General features: G+C 54.5%; 1 protein-coding gene across 8 annotated transcripts in view; it reads right to left on the reverse strand.

The window, feature by feature from the left end:
* The window catches only part of RANBP3 (RAN binding protein 3), a 53304-nt gene that overhangs the window by 6377 nt on the left and 33715 nt on the right, over positions 1–13212 (reverse strand). For all 8 annotated transcript variants that reach the window (XM_029215603.1, XM_029215602.1, XM_029215599.1 and 5 more), the window contains 6 exons: positions 12040–12111; positions 6633–6698; positions 5658–5750; positions 4676–4794; positions 3055–3171; positions 1055–1158 (listed from right to left, as the gene is read on the reverse strand). In XM_029215603.1, the coding sequence (XP_029071436.1) occupies positions 1055–1158; positions 3055–3171; positions 4676–4794; positions 5658–5750; positions 6633–6698; positions 12040–12111 (571 nt within the window). The remainder of the gene's footprint in view (positions 1–1054; positions 1159–3054; positions 3172–4675; positions 4795–5657; positions 5751–6632; positions 6699–12039; positions 12112–13212) is intronic.

Consider the following 13212-nt stretch of genomic DNA (forward strand, 5'->3'; position numbering starts at 1 on the left):
GACTGGCGTGCCAGGGACAGGTACCCGCAGGCCTCCATGCCAGGCCTCTCCAGGCGGCAAACACAGACCCTTGGCTCGCACCGCCTGGCACCAACTGCACACGGGCGCCGTGTGACACACCAGATGCCCGTCTTCCCCAACCCCCAGGAGGTGGGCAGCACCGCACAGAGGCTGAGCGCAGGGGCGTTCCGTCCACTCCCAGCAGACAAACCCGGCTGTCTCTTGCCAGTGGGCTGCCCCCGGGAGGCACTGCAGCTCTCTGGGTCCCTCCCCAGGCCTGCACCAAGGAGGTGATGCCTCCTATGGGGTGGCCGGCAGGTGACACGGGATGACCTTCGGGGAGCGCTCAGCAAACGGCAGCTGCCCTGGCGGTCACACTTCAGACGGTTTAAGACATCACAGGCTGCACGTGCCTCCCAATTTGGGAAACACTCAGGTGCAAAAAATGCGTCTTAAAATATCTGATGCACTCTGCTAACCGGGGGCCAGGCAGCCAAGCAGCGAGGTCACTGTTCCCCTCGGGCCTCTCCGAGGTGGGAGCCCGCACGGCGCCTGCTCTGCTGGCCCATCTCCCAGGCAGGGACGAGCCTTCCTTCTCAAACACCCCGGCAGCCAGGCTGTTGGCAAGTGCCACCACCAGTAGCGCCAACGGCGAGCCCAGGTCCAGGGCAGGGAGCACCTGGTGACAGGAGACAGCCGAGCTGTCACTGGCCCACCGGGTTCTGTTCTGGGCACGAGGCCCGGGTGACAGAGGTCACTCCCGGGGCTGGGCTGAACAAGCCCACGGGACTGGGGTCCTGCCTCAGATGTCTGCTGAAGCCCGCCATCCCAGCCCCTCCACATCTGTGTCCAGAGCGGAAAAGAGGGAGGGGCTGCAGGGTGACTGGGGTTCTGGCTGCACGTGCCCTCGCCCTCCCGAGGAAGGACTGGGCTGGCTCCTGGTGCAGGAGGTTCCAGGCTTCTCTGGGCCCTGAGGCAGGTACCGTGGGTGACCACGGGCCCGAGGCGGAGGCTCTTCCCGTACAAGGCTGGGCACCAGGCCCGAGGCGCAGACCTGGAGCTGATGTACTGAAGGAAGTAGTTGGTGGCGGCTGGCGCTTCTGAACTGGGGTGTCCGGCGTTCTCCATGTCCACTACTTCAGCGTTCTCATTTATTAACTGGGAAACAGAGAGGAAACATTGCTCAGAGAACGGCACGTCCTGGACCTCTGCAGCTCAGCCTGCCTCCACGGGCCCTACGCTGACATGCGGCATGGCTCCGTCTACATGTGTGTACCCTGGGGTGTGGTAAGAGTTAAGATACAAAAACAGTCCATAAGGCACTAGGGAGCCTTTTCTACCTTGTTTTAAAAAAGCACACTCAGGCTGGCACCTTGTTGGCATTTTTATCAATGCTTCTGCACCGAGGAATCACAGGTCGCTTACAAATCTCACATTTTAAGGGGTTCATTATAAACAAAACAGAAGCATCATTTCTCAAGGCTGCTTCTACGCCAACTGCCACGCTAGCCTGGTTAAATACATTCTCCGATGAAACTCTCCCGGGAACGCTGAGAAGTGGGTGTTAGCGACCTTGCCCTGAGTGAGGAAGCAGAGGCTCAGAGGGGTTAAGAAACCACAGCTTTGAGTCGCCTCCCCCCATTGAGAAGCTGGGATGCAACCATGAGACGCCCGGATCCCCACGAGACATCGCCCCCACCCCAATCTCAAGGCAGCGAGGAACAGATTCGACCTGATGGCTCAGGCCAGGCCCCTGGTCCCCAGCATGGGTGGATTTCCAGGTCCTCCCTGCTTTTGCTTCCTGCTACCGGGAGGGAGCAGCTGCCAAGTGACTCATTATTTTGCCTAAAGCTGTGCAACATCAACACCTATTCTTGTGTCTCTTGGGGTATCTGTGCTTCTACTGGACAGTGGGCACCAAAGGAGGAAGCTGACGGCGTGGCTTGACATCTCCTCCACACCCGAGAGACTCTTGTTTTCTCGTTTCAGGGCTTCTCACCTTTTGCATTACTGACCCCAGGCGCGGGTGGTTCCCTGAGCGGGGACGGGGGCTTCCTGGGCACTGTGGGGTGTTGGTCAGCATCTCTGGCCTCCACCTACTTAGTATCAGTGGCACCTGCCCCCCAGCTGTGGCAATGACAAATGTCCCCAGACACAGCCACTGACACTGCCCCTCAAGCCTCTAGGAGCTTCTTGCCAGATAAGCTGCTGGAAATGGCACAGAGGGACCTTCAGTCCCTGGGGCTGGGACAGGTCTTCCGAGAGGGCCAGAGCGTGGGGTCCAGAACCCAGATCCCCTGCCACTGCCACATGCTCCCCACCCCCGACTCAAAGTCCCCAGACTAGACCAACACACCTGGGGGGCAGCCAGGAGGTGACAGATCCTGTTGCCTCCTGTGGGAGAGAAAACAGTATCTTTCCACCTGCCCTCCTTGAAAAAAACAAGGCGATGGCTCTCAATTGGGGGTGACATGGTCCCACGGGGAACATTCAGAACCGTTGGGGATGCTTTTGGTGGTCATCACTGGGGGCGGGGAGAGGGGGCGCTGCTGGCATCTAGAGGGCGGGGGCCGGGGATGCTGCTCAACACCCTACAGTGTGCAGGACGGCCTTCCACAACTAAGAAGGATCCAGGCTGAACGATGCTAGTGCTGAAAGAAACCCTGAAGTAAGCACATAAAAATCTCTTTGGTGACCTGGAAAGCATCGGATCCTACTGTCTGCTTGTTCCTTGGCTATAAACACGTCAGCTGTCAGGGCTAAGTTGCCTCTCCGAGCCTGGCTCCTGGAAGAACGAGGGAGCCTGCCGCCAGGAGCCACCGCTCAGCCCCACACTGGCAGGGGTGGGGCAGGGTGGGGGGCAGCCGGCCGGGGTGCTGCCAGGAGTCAGCAGCACAGCACGGAAGGGGCGCAGCAAGCAGCTGCTGGGCGCTGAGGCCCAGGACCACCCCAGACACGGCCCCCACTCCCCAACCCCGGGCAAAGGAACCTGGGGGAGGCATAAAAAGATCCCGTCACTGGGTCAACAGCTCATCCGGCCTTCTGACCGCATACCTTAACTCTGTCCCTCAGGTTCTGCCCGAACACAAACGCCTGCTGTGCAAGCTGCTCCTTCTTCTCGCAGCTCTCCTCAGAAGCACTGCTAGACTCATTTTTCTGCGAGTCTTTCTCCTGGTTAAAACAAGCAAACAGAACAACTGAAAAGAAGCAACACATCAGCCCTGAGAAGTGAGATGAGCCATCTCACACCACTGCATCTGCCTGGCGTGAATCCTGTGGAGCGGGCCCTGGGGTGGGGGACCAGGGAGACGCCCTAGGGCTGGGGGGGGACCAGACCTCTCCAGGGAGGGGGAGGGGCGAGGTCTTGGCAGTGCCCTCGTCACCGGGAACACTGGGTGGAGACGGTGGGGTGGGGGGTCACGTCCAGGTCTCCCTTCAGCTCAGAGCCCTAGCCACCAGTTTCTGAGAAGCAGTATGCTGTGGGAATGATTTCTTTTTCCAATTCCACTAACTGTGGTTTCAGGGTGGGGGGCTCAGGGACATCTGAAGATTGAATTGGAGATGTTCATTTTCACCATTTGAGCCTGAACATCCGGCGGCGGTATGGCAGCGGGTGGGGGAGGCAGAGGGTGGAGAACCTCAGGCAGCGACCTGTCTGCTGAAACGGGCAGAGTGGAGATAAACACACGGGTGCAATCTGTCTCCGTACGTGGAGCCCTGGATGTGTTGCTGCAACTCGGATTTCAAGTCCGTCTCTGCCAACCGCAAATGCAGGCTCTTCATTAAATGCCCCTTATTTTCAGCTGCTATGCAACGCTAACTGGAAAACATATGCATCTGGCCTATATAATCCCAGAACCCTGGAGGGCTTTTTTTTTTAAAAAAAACAAACGATTTCTGGGCTTCCCTGGTGGCGCAGTGGTTGAGAATCCGCCTGCCAATGCAGGGGACATGGGTTCGAGCCCTGGTCCGGGAAGATTCCCACATGCCACGGAGCAACTAAGCCCGTGTGCCACAACTACTGAGCCTGCGCTCTAGAGCCCACGAGCCACAACTACTGAGCCCACGTGCCACAGCTACTGAAGTCTGCACGCCTAGAGCCCATGCTCTGTAACGAGAAGCCACCGCAATGAGAGGCCCACGCAACGAAGAGTAGCCCCCGCTTGCTGCAACTAAAAAGAAAGCCTGCGCACAGCAACAAAGACCCAACGCAGCCAAAAATACATAAATATATAAAAATAAAAATAAATAAATAAAACAAACGATTTCTGAACGGACTCCCAAGCACACTTCTGCCACTAGAAGCAGCACATGTGTATGAACCCCTGAGGAACTGCTCGGCTGTGGAAGAGGGACGGGAGACATCTCTCCAAGTACAGCGGTGCAAGGCCCCAACAGACTACGTGCGTGGAAACGAAACAGGCCTTGGGCTATCCGGCCCTAAGTGCCAGAGCCCTGCTCGTGGCCCCTTTCACTCAAAGCCAACTGTGGAGTTCTTGGTGGGCTGGTGACCTGGCCAGTCAGTTGTGGTTACACATGGAGACCTCTGAGCAAATCAGGATGCTTTAGCACGGGCCAGCTTGGATACGGCCCAGAGTGGTCAACAGCCCATGCGCCCGGTGAGGCGCTGAGAAGCTTCACGTGCGGTGCACTCCCTGCCCCATTGCCGACGGACCTCAAGCGCTGGCGCCTCGTCAGAGGGACTCCTCCGGGCGGGGTTGTCAGGCAAAGCCGATGTCGCTGCCCCCGGGCAGTCTGCCGGGACACTGACCCCGTTGGTGCCGCTGCTCGGGACTGTGGGGAGAAAAGGACAGCAGACATCTCAGAGGTCAGCCCGGACCACCTTCAGCACCGCTGCCTTCTACCACTTGGGGTGACAGTGTAACGTCTCCTTCTTAAATAGGGAACGGATCCGGAATCAATACTGAAAGTCACAAATTCTTAGGTTAGAAAAACCCAAACCCAAAACTAACACCTCACAAAAGAAAGAATCCTTTATTGCTTATTCCACAAAGAACCATGTGAATTTTCAGTTTATTTAGAAATACTACTAGTTAGGCGAAAGAAAAAAAAAAAAAGAAAATATATTTGGGGAATAATTATGAGTTTTTATAAAACTAGTTTTACTAATAGAGTCTTTTTTCTATGCACTTTCTCCTTTAAACAGTTGAGATTATGTGACATGTACAACTTTAAATCTGGCTTTGTTTAGTATTAGACCAAAACAATTTTCCATGCAATTAAAACCCTTCAGAAATATTAACTATTTTTGCTCCCGATGAAGAGCTCTTGAATTGTAGGGAAAGATTAAGAGGAAGAGAAGAAAAGTTTATCAGTATTAAGAAAATTAAGGATGAACTGAAAACCCCATCCTTTGTGGATATAATACAAATATGGTTCAGGTCTCTTAGACACACAGGACTGAGTTTTGCCTGCAAACACACAGGGACGCATCTGGGCCGCTCAGGGTTGGGGGGCCAGCTCTCAGGAGGCCCGTGGAACTGCCTGTCTTCCAGGCTCATTGGGGGTTTGAGGGCTTGTTTCTCCAGCACTCTATTTCCCAGTGCGTTCAGCAGACGGGGCCAAAGCCACCTGTGTCGTGACGCGGCTGTGCCCTGACGTGTGAGCCTGGGAGGGGCCACGGCCGAGTCACTCACCGGTCTGTGAGAGCACCTTTGGCTGCGGGGCTTGTAGCACTGCTGGGCGAAGCACGCTCCGCTGCTGCTCCTTGGGCTTCTGGCTCGGCAGACCTGGGGACAGAGGTCGGTTTGTCCGGGCCCTCCGACCACAAGGGCAGAAATGCATACCCCGCCCCCCCCCACCCCACGCCGGCTCTCAGGCACTTTACAGAAAAATTCACCCCAGCAACGCATCTGATGTCCCTCCTGGGCTAGACTTTACAGGGAAGCATACTGAAAAAATTAAAAACCCAAGATATTTTCTCTACAGTTAGACATACAAAGTCTGGCTATTGTTATTTTTATATGTGATTAAATGAAACCCCCATGAAACTGATGTCTGCAAATTAATCCAGTGAGTACAGGAATGCTACAGGGGGGGACCAAGAGACAGCTGTTCGCAAGCGTGGGGCTCGAGGGTCAAGGGCAGACGGTGAGGGGAAAGCAGCGAAGCCACAGTTCACCTCTCAAAGTTTAGGACTCTGCTAGGGGTCACGTAAAGGCACCCCCTTGCACCTGCTTCTCAAAATGCCACGTTGAGAAAATCCCTCTGCCAAACATACAGGGCAAGGACCACGAGAACGCTCCTGGCCCTGCAAGGGCTTCCCGTTGGATGGGACGTGTCTCGATGGCGCGAGTGCCGGGCCCCGCTCACTAGTGGCGGCTCTGCTACTCAGGGTTAACGCTGTGGGCAGATCGCTCAGCAGAGACAGTCTCACAACTGAGCTACTGCCGGGCACGGAGCCTGAACGCCACCCACAAAGCCGGGCCCGCTCCCTCGCCGCCACCTCCTCGGGACAGCGGGCTCACAGGCAGGAGAACCTCCCTGGTCTGACGGGCTCTTTCCAGCGGTGTTCCAGTGCTCACGTGTCAGAAAAGTGAGCCCGGACCGCACTGGCACGCAGAGGCCGCAAGGCAGCCACTCTGTGCTCCTCCTTCAAGGCGGACACCCACCTGCACTGGGTGCCTGGCCGTGGATCAGGGTCGGCGGCTTCAACCGGAATCCACTGCTCTTTTCCTCTACAAGCATAAGAGAAAAAATAAAAAGCGGGCCTGCCTGGGGTGGGGCAGCAAAGCTAGGAGGGACCAGGGGCAGAAGAGGACTGTGGTCTGGGCTTCGGTGGCCATGGGCCTGGGGAACTAGGGAAAATGTTTCCAAGTTAAAACAGAAGAGCAGAGGCCCATCCAATCCCGTCTGTAAGGGAGGAGGCTGAGGGCTGCAGGCAGTGCTGGCCCTGGGGTGAACTGCTGGCAACAGAAAACTGGAGGGCGTGTGTGGGGCTGGTCAAGCTGCAGTCCACCCACCCAGCTACCTGCCGGGGCTGAGAGCTCGGAGGCTGAGCTGTGCTCGCGGGCCCCAAGGAATATCAGGGAGCCACAGAGCTCTGGTCCCTGGGACCCAGCTCCCTTTCCAGGGGGACACGTCTGTAATCAGGAGAAGCTTCCCTACTACCAGCAGGCCTCTGAGAACTGAGATGCATTTTCCGTGGCGAAAGATCAAAGGTGGCAGGCGGCAGGCTCTCTCCAGATGTGCCCGGAGTGCTTGCGGCTAATGAGGGCGCTGGGAGGCCCAGGAGGAGGAGGCGGGGCCTCCCTCAGGACGAAGTCTGGGATGGACTATGCAGAGCTGACAGACACAGGGGCTCAAAGCCGGGTTTCAGCTCAGCCACCAGTACACACAGATCCCTTAATCCCTGCACCTTGGTGACTCTGCCCATCTCAGGGGGCGGGGGAGACAGTCTAATGCATTCCCTGACCAGAAGGATCAGGATAAAAAGCCTTGTGACTCCAATAGGACACGTCTGTCCCCAGAAGAGCCCAGGGACAGCAGCATTTTGGGCCCCAGAGGCAGCCTCACTTTTGTGCTAAGGTCCAGCCCACGGGGGAAAAAAACCCTTTTCGGGTCATAGGGAACAAGATCAAGACAAAGAAATCCCTTGCGTGTTTTTACACACCAGCAGCGAGCAATCCGAAAGTGAAGAAAACAATTCCATTTACAACAGCACCACAGAGAATATAATACTTGGGAATAAACTGAACCAACGAGAACTACAAAACATTGTTGGAAGAAAGTAAAGACTTAAACAAATGAAAAGATACCCCAAAAGGCCACACAGTGCATGACTCCATTTACATGAAATGTCCAGAGCTGGCAAATCCACGGAGACAGAAAGTCGATTTGTGGTTGCCAGGGGCTGGGAAAGACAAAGTGGGGAGTGACTGCTCAAGGGCATAGGGTCTCTTTTTGGAGTGACAAAAATGTTCTAAAATTAATTATGGTGATGGGTGCACAACTATGTAGACACACTAGAAACCCTTCAACTGTACACAAAAACACCACCACAAACACACCTGGTCAGCCCACACTTTCAGGTATGAAACAAAATCAAATCAGAATTCCCAAACAGGGGGCTTCCCTGGTGGCGCAGTGGTTGAGAATCCGCCTGCCAATACAGGGGACACGGGTTTGAGCCCTGGTCCGGGAAGATTCCACATGCCACGGAGCAACTAAGCCCGTGCGTCACAATTACTGAGCCTGCGCTCTAGAGCCCGCGAGCCACAACTACTGAGCCCGCGTGCCACAACTACTGAAGCCCGTGCACCTAGAGCCCGTGCCCCGCAACGAGATGCCACCGCAATGAGAAGCCCGTGCACCGCAACGAAGAGTAGCCCCCCTCACTGCAAGTAGAGGAAGCCCGCACGCAGCAACGAAGAACCAACTCAGCCAAAAAAACCACAAAAAAACCCCAAAAGAATTCCTAAACAGGAAGGCCCTCTTCCTGCGGGCTATGTGTTGGTGAGCCAAACTGCTCTCCTTGGGCAAAAACAGGTTACAATAAGTAACTCTCACTGCTAGCTTGCATGAAGGAGCTGACCCCGACGGGCTCCGGGGAGCCTGCGCTGGTGGAGCTGGTGCCTCTCCCGTAGAGGGGTCGTTAACACCACACTCAGGAGAGCCAGACAGCACAGGATGCAGGGGAGGACATGCTGCCAGATGTTCCTTTTGGGAAGGGAAATACTGAATTACATTTCAAAGCTCAGGACTATTCAGGAGATGATTGGCAATTTAGAAACATTAAAAAAAAAAACTGCGATGAAATTCGTAATTCAGGTGATTTTAAAAAGCCCTTAGAGCTGGCTCTGCAGTGTTCACACTGGGGCTAGAGACTGCTCTCACTGCCCTGCTCTGACCGTTGGACCCCCGGGGCTGACCAGGCTAACCAGCAGGGGCGACAGGCCTGGAAAGTCACTGCCACTGACCCCGAGCACTGGGCCCAGTGCCTGGCCCACCCCAAGGATGCACAGGACATCCATGCTGAATGCTGCGGTGAATGGAGACACAGACGGGCGTGTGTGCCATACTCGCAATGGCAACCGGGGACTCGGGACAGCGGGGCCCAGAGCAGCAGGGAGGGTGCTTACAGGGCGGCGCACCCTGGAGGTCCTGCCACAAGCCCTGTCTGCACTGAAACAAACGTGGTCTCTTCTCATGGCCTCCAGAAGCTCACTTGTCCTGCAACGCAGTCAGGGTGCAGTGAAGAGGCACTGCCTGATGGCCAGAGCCCATCACGGGGGTGCAAGGTCACGCCAAGGTCACAGGGGTGCACAGGCCGCTGTACCCGTGTCTTCTCAAGGGCACATGCATGGCCCCCCGTGAGCTTGCTGTGGGGCAGCCTCCGTCCTCTGAATCATGACTGAAGCAAGCAGGCTTTTTTGTGCCCCACCTCAGAGAGACCCAGGTGATGAGGGAACTCTGGATTTAACCAGGAAGGCAGATCAGAATTTAACCTGGTGTGTACCACAGGCTAAAAAGAATCTGAGAGAAGGCAGCTTGGCGGGGGCTTGAGCGATGAGTAAGTGTGTTGAGGACAAAGGGAGCCAGGTTTCTTACTGTCAGAAAAGAGGCAGAAATACGAAGGGGGGGAAGGGGGGGGAGGTGGGGCTACAATGAACCCTGTTGGTGCTGGAAGCACCCACCCGAACCGGGGGTGACCTATACAAGCAGACAGAACAGCAGAGGCACAGAAACACGTGCAGATGTGAGTGTGTGTAGGCGAAGAGGTCTACGTATGTCTGTGCTCCTGGCTGTGTGTGTTCTCAGCTCTGGGCACAGAGAGGGCTTGGGAGCAGCGACAGCCCAACGGCGACCAGCACGCAGAGCACTCAGATCTTGGTCTCTAGAGACCACTCTCCACTAAGCAGAACCAGGATCCCCTTGAGGAAAGGGAGGGAAGAAGATGAGCCTGGAACCCCTTATGACAGAAAGAAAAGGACATGCTCGAAAGAATGATGCGGACATGGCCAAGGGGCACAGGCTTGACGCAGCTCCCGGCAGCCAACTGTGGGATGATTAAAATAAACCGATGGTGAAGATAAAATCTGAATGTTAAGGTAAACACTAATAACAACAGATTATAACCCACTGACTAAAACAGGAATGCAAACACCCATGTGGCTCTAGTAAACACATGAGCAAGCAGTGGCAGAGAAGAGGTCTGCTGTCCAGCAGAGTGCCGACCCACAGGAGGCAGAAAATCCCCGGCCGGCCATCACCAGAGTAGTAGCCGCTCCCAGCAAGAAAACATCTCTGGAGGCTAACACTGCAGCAAAAAGTAAGAAGAGGAATGAGATTTTACAGAGTCTCAAAGTATCTCTCCAGAAAATATTAATCAAAGGGTGAAAAATCACTTTTCAGCGGAGAACCTGGGCGGGCTCCGCCCTACTCAAGTAACAGGACAGTAAACACCATGAGTCACCTGCTACGGTGCACAGGAAGCACACAGCTTCACCTCTGTGGTGTTCTAGCCCCCAAGGGTAAGTTGGTCCGGTCACTGGGAAACAGCGGGAAAGCCAGGTTGAAGGCCTTCTCCAATGTAACCGGCCTGCACTCTGAAAGGTTATAAAAGCCGAGGCAAGCTCGAGGGACTGTTGCAGATACGTGATGCGTGAGCCAGGATCTGATGCCTTTGCCATGAAGGACATCACTGGGACGCCCCGGGAAAATCGAATGGGGTCTCTAGGTAGAGAGATAGAGAAGTGCTTTACCATTCTTAAGTGTTACAATTTTTCCCGCAAAAATTAAAGCTAAAAAAAATAAAAGGCAGGCAGGCAAGGAGCTAAGAATAAGTTCACTCTGCAGAGTGGCTGAGCCAGTCTATCACCGCTGCACGTGGCAGCGGGTCCAGGGGCCGGCCGGGCTGTGGCAGGCCTCGGAGGCAGGTCCGAGTTGCCCGCCTTGCTCAGGGCTGCCCTGCTCTCAATGCTGCAGGATAAAGGTTTCGGGGAAGAAGCGGGAGTGGGGCTGTCGCTCAGAGACCTCGGGGGCGAGCATTAGATTCCTAACAGAGCTCGAGGGCTGGCTTCAGTGGCTGATCACCCACCACGGCTGACACGGCCCCCGCGGTTCAGAACGTGACTCGCTAGGCCAGTGCCCAGGTCTTCCCAAGGACCCCTACAAACCAAGCTCCTCTTCAGGCCCCGTGAGGGGGGTCAGCTCAAAACAGTTTGCCTTTAGAGTCAAAATGAATTCAACTGTCTGAAACAATGTCATCAAATCAACCCTCAAAGTTCTAACAACTTGCCTCTTCCCTCGACAGTGCCCTCGTGCCAGAGTATTGACTGATCTCGCAGCGCTTTCGAAGTCGGCAATGAATTTATATAAGGCAGGTTGGGTTACAGAATTAAGATGGTTACACCCGCTCATTAAATCTTTTATGAGGAATTTCAGCCACGTGGGAGAAACTTTCAGGAAGTCTTGGAGTTGGATCTCTAGTGAGAGACCAAAAAAGGAAAGCTCCACATTCTTCAGAAAGGATCAAGCTATTTTCCTTAAAATTTTAAGGCTCTGATCAAATATATTTATCTAAACAGATCTAAGTAATGTTAATTCATGTGAGAATTTAATACGCAGAGAAGGGGTCTGGAAAATTACATAAAGTTCAGAGTGGTTACCATTGGGATGGCAGAGTGCGTGGGAAATGGAGAGGTGGATTCTTTTACTCTATGTATTTCTGAGTTTTTAATGATACAAATGTATTATCTGTGTAAACTTTTGAAAAATGAGTAGTATACTTCATTACAGTTTTTTTTTGTTTTTGCTTTTCTCTCTCTCTTTTTTTTTTTTTTAAAAAGGACTTGCAACTCCTTGTAACCAGGCCCTGCTTGTAGAAACAGAAATTAAGGGCTGATGAAGCCTGCCTCACACCAGATTCCAAATCTGTGCAGTGAAGAGTTGGGGAACATTTAGGAACTGAAAAAGAAGGTTGCCTTCAAACCACCCATTCCCGAATAAGACCTTGCTTTTCATCCCAGGAAACCCCCAGTGACCAGCCGAGAAAGGTAAAGGGACGCGAGGGCTCACCTGGTTCTGAGTCAGAATTGCCTGCAGATGGCTCGCAGAAGGTGGATGGCATAAAAACATTGTTTTTTGATACTGTCAACAAGGAGGTGCAGGCAGGGGAGGGAACAAGAGGAAAAACAGTGTGAGTAGGCAGGGCAGACGTGCACAGGATCACTTCTCCCACCTGAGGGGTCGTCTCCAGGCCCCACCGTTGGGGAAGGGGGGTCAGCATGGTGAACCTGGCCTTTGGCAACTCCCAGTGAAAGTGAAACCCTGGGACTCTTTCTAAAGCACAAGAAAGGTGGGTATCCAGTGGAACAGCCTGAATCTGTTTGATACCTAGCAGTTGACTCTGGCCTGCTGTGGCCACCTGCCTCGTCCTTGTGCCCCTGTGGGAGCAGCCAGGAGGGAAGCGGATGCACCCGATGTGCCGAGTCTCCCCTGGGGCCAAGCCTCAGGCCCTGCTCCTTGTCACCAGTCGGGGCTCGGCTGGCTGCAGACCCCCTCCCCTCACCTGTTTAGGATCTTACAAAATCAACTGCTTCCCGGGTTGTGGGCCAGGCAGCAATGCAGTGGGGCTGAAGATCTAACTGTGCGGACAGAAGGCAGCTAGCTAAGTGGAAACAGTGCAGTGCAAAGGCCTCCAAACGTGGGACTGCTTGTGGCTCCACTCCCCTGATGGCTGAGCGCAGAGCATCCCCTAGGTGGTGACGTGCGAGAGGAGAGGGCTAATGCCTGCTGGTCCTCTACCCCTTTAGCCTACGGTCACAGCACAAACCACCTCCTCTCTTCTCCGCTGCACCTTCTCGATGCACAAAGTGCGGTTCAGCAGTGGACAGTGAGCGGGAAGGAGTACGATCAACGGCCAGGAAGTGGACGCTCCCTCCTCCTGTGGTAAGGCTCACGTGACAAGCGTGCAGAGATCCTTAGAAAAAGGACGTAACCGCAGCCTGCACTGTGGACCGCCCGGATGGCTCCTCAATGCCTGGCTAGCAAACGACAGTGCCTCTATTCAGGGGGGTCTCCCGCAGTTGTGAAAAAGGATGAGGCAATGTCCAAAACAAGTGTTCAGGGAACAGGCATGAAATTAAGTGTTACGGGGATGAGCGTAAGAGGACACTCACTTTCTACACTGTACATTCCTGTGACGTTTGCATTATTCTTGGAAGCAGAAACAAAGCTTCCAGGAGTGTC

This window comes from Monodon monoceros, unplaced genomic scaffold (genome assembly GCF_005190385.1).
Source record: "Monodon monoceros isolate NGI ecotype Baffin Bay Population unplaced genomic scaffold, NGI_Narwhal_1 Super_Scaffold_12, whole genome shotgun sequence".
NCBI lineage: Eukaryota > Metazoa > Chordata > Mammalia > Artiodactyla > Monodontidae > Monodon > Monodon monoceros.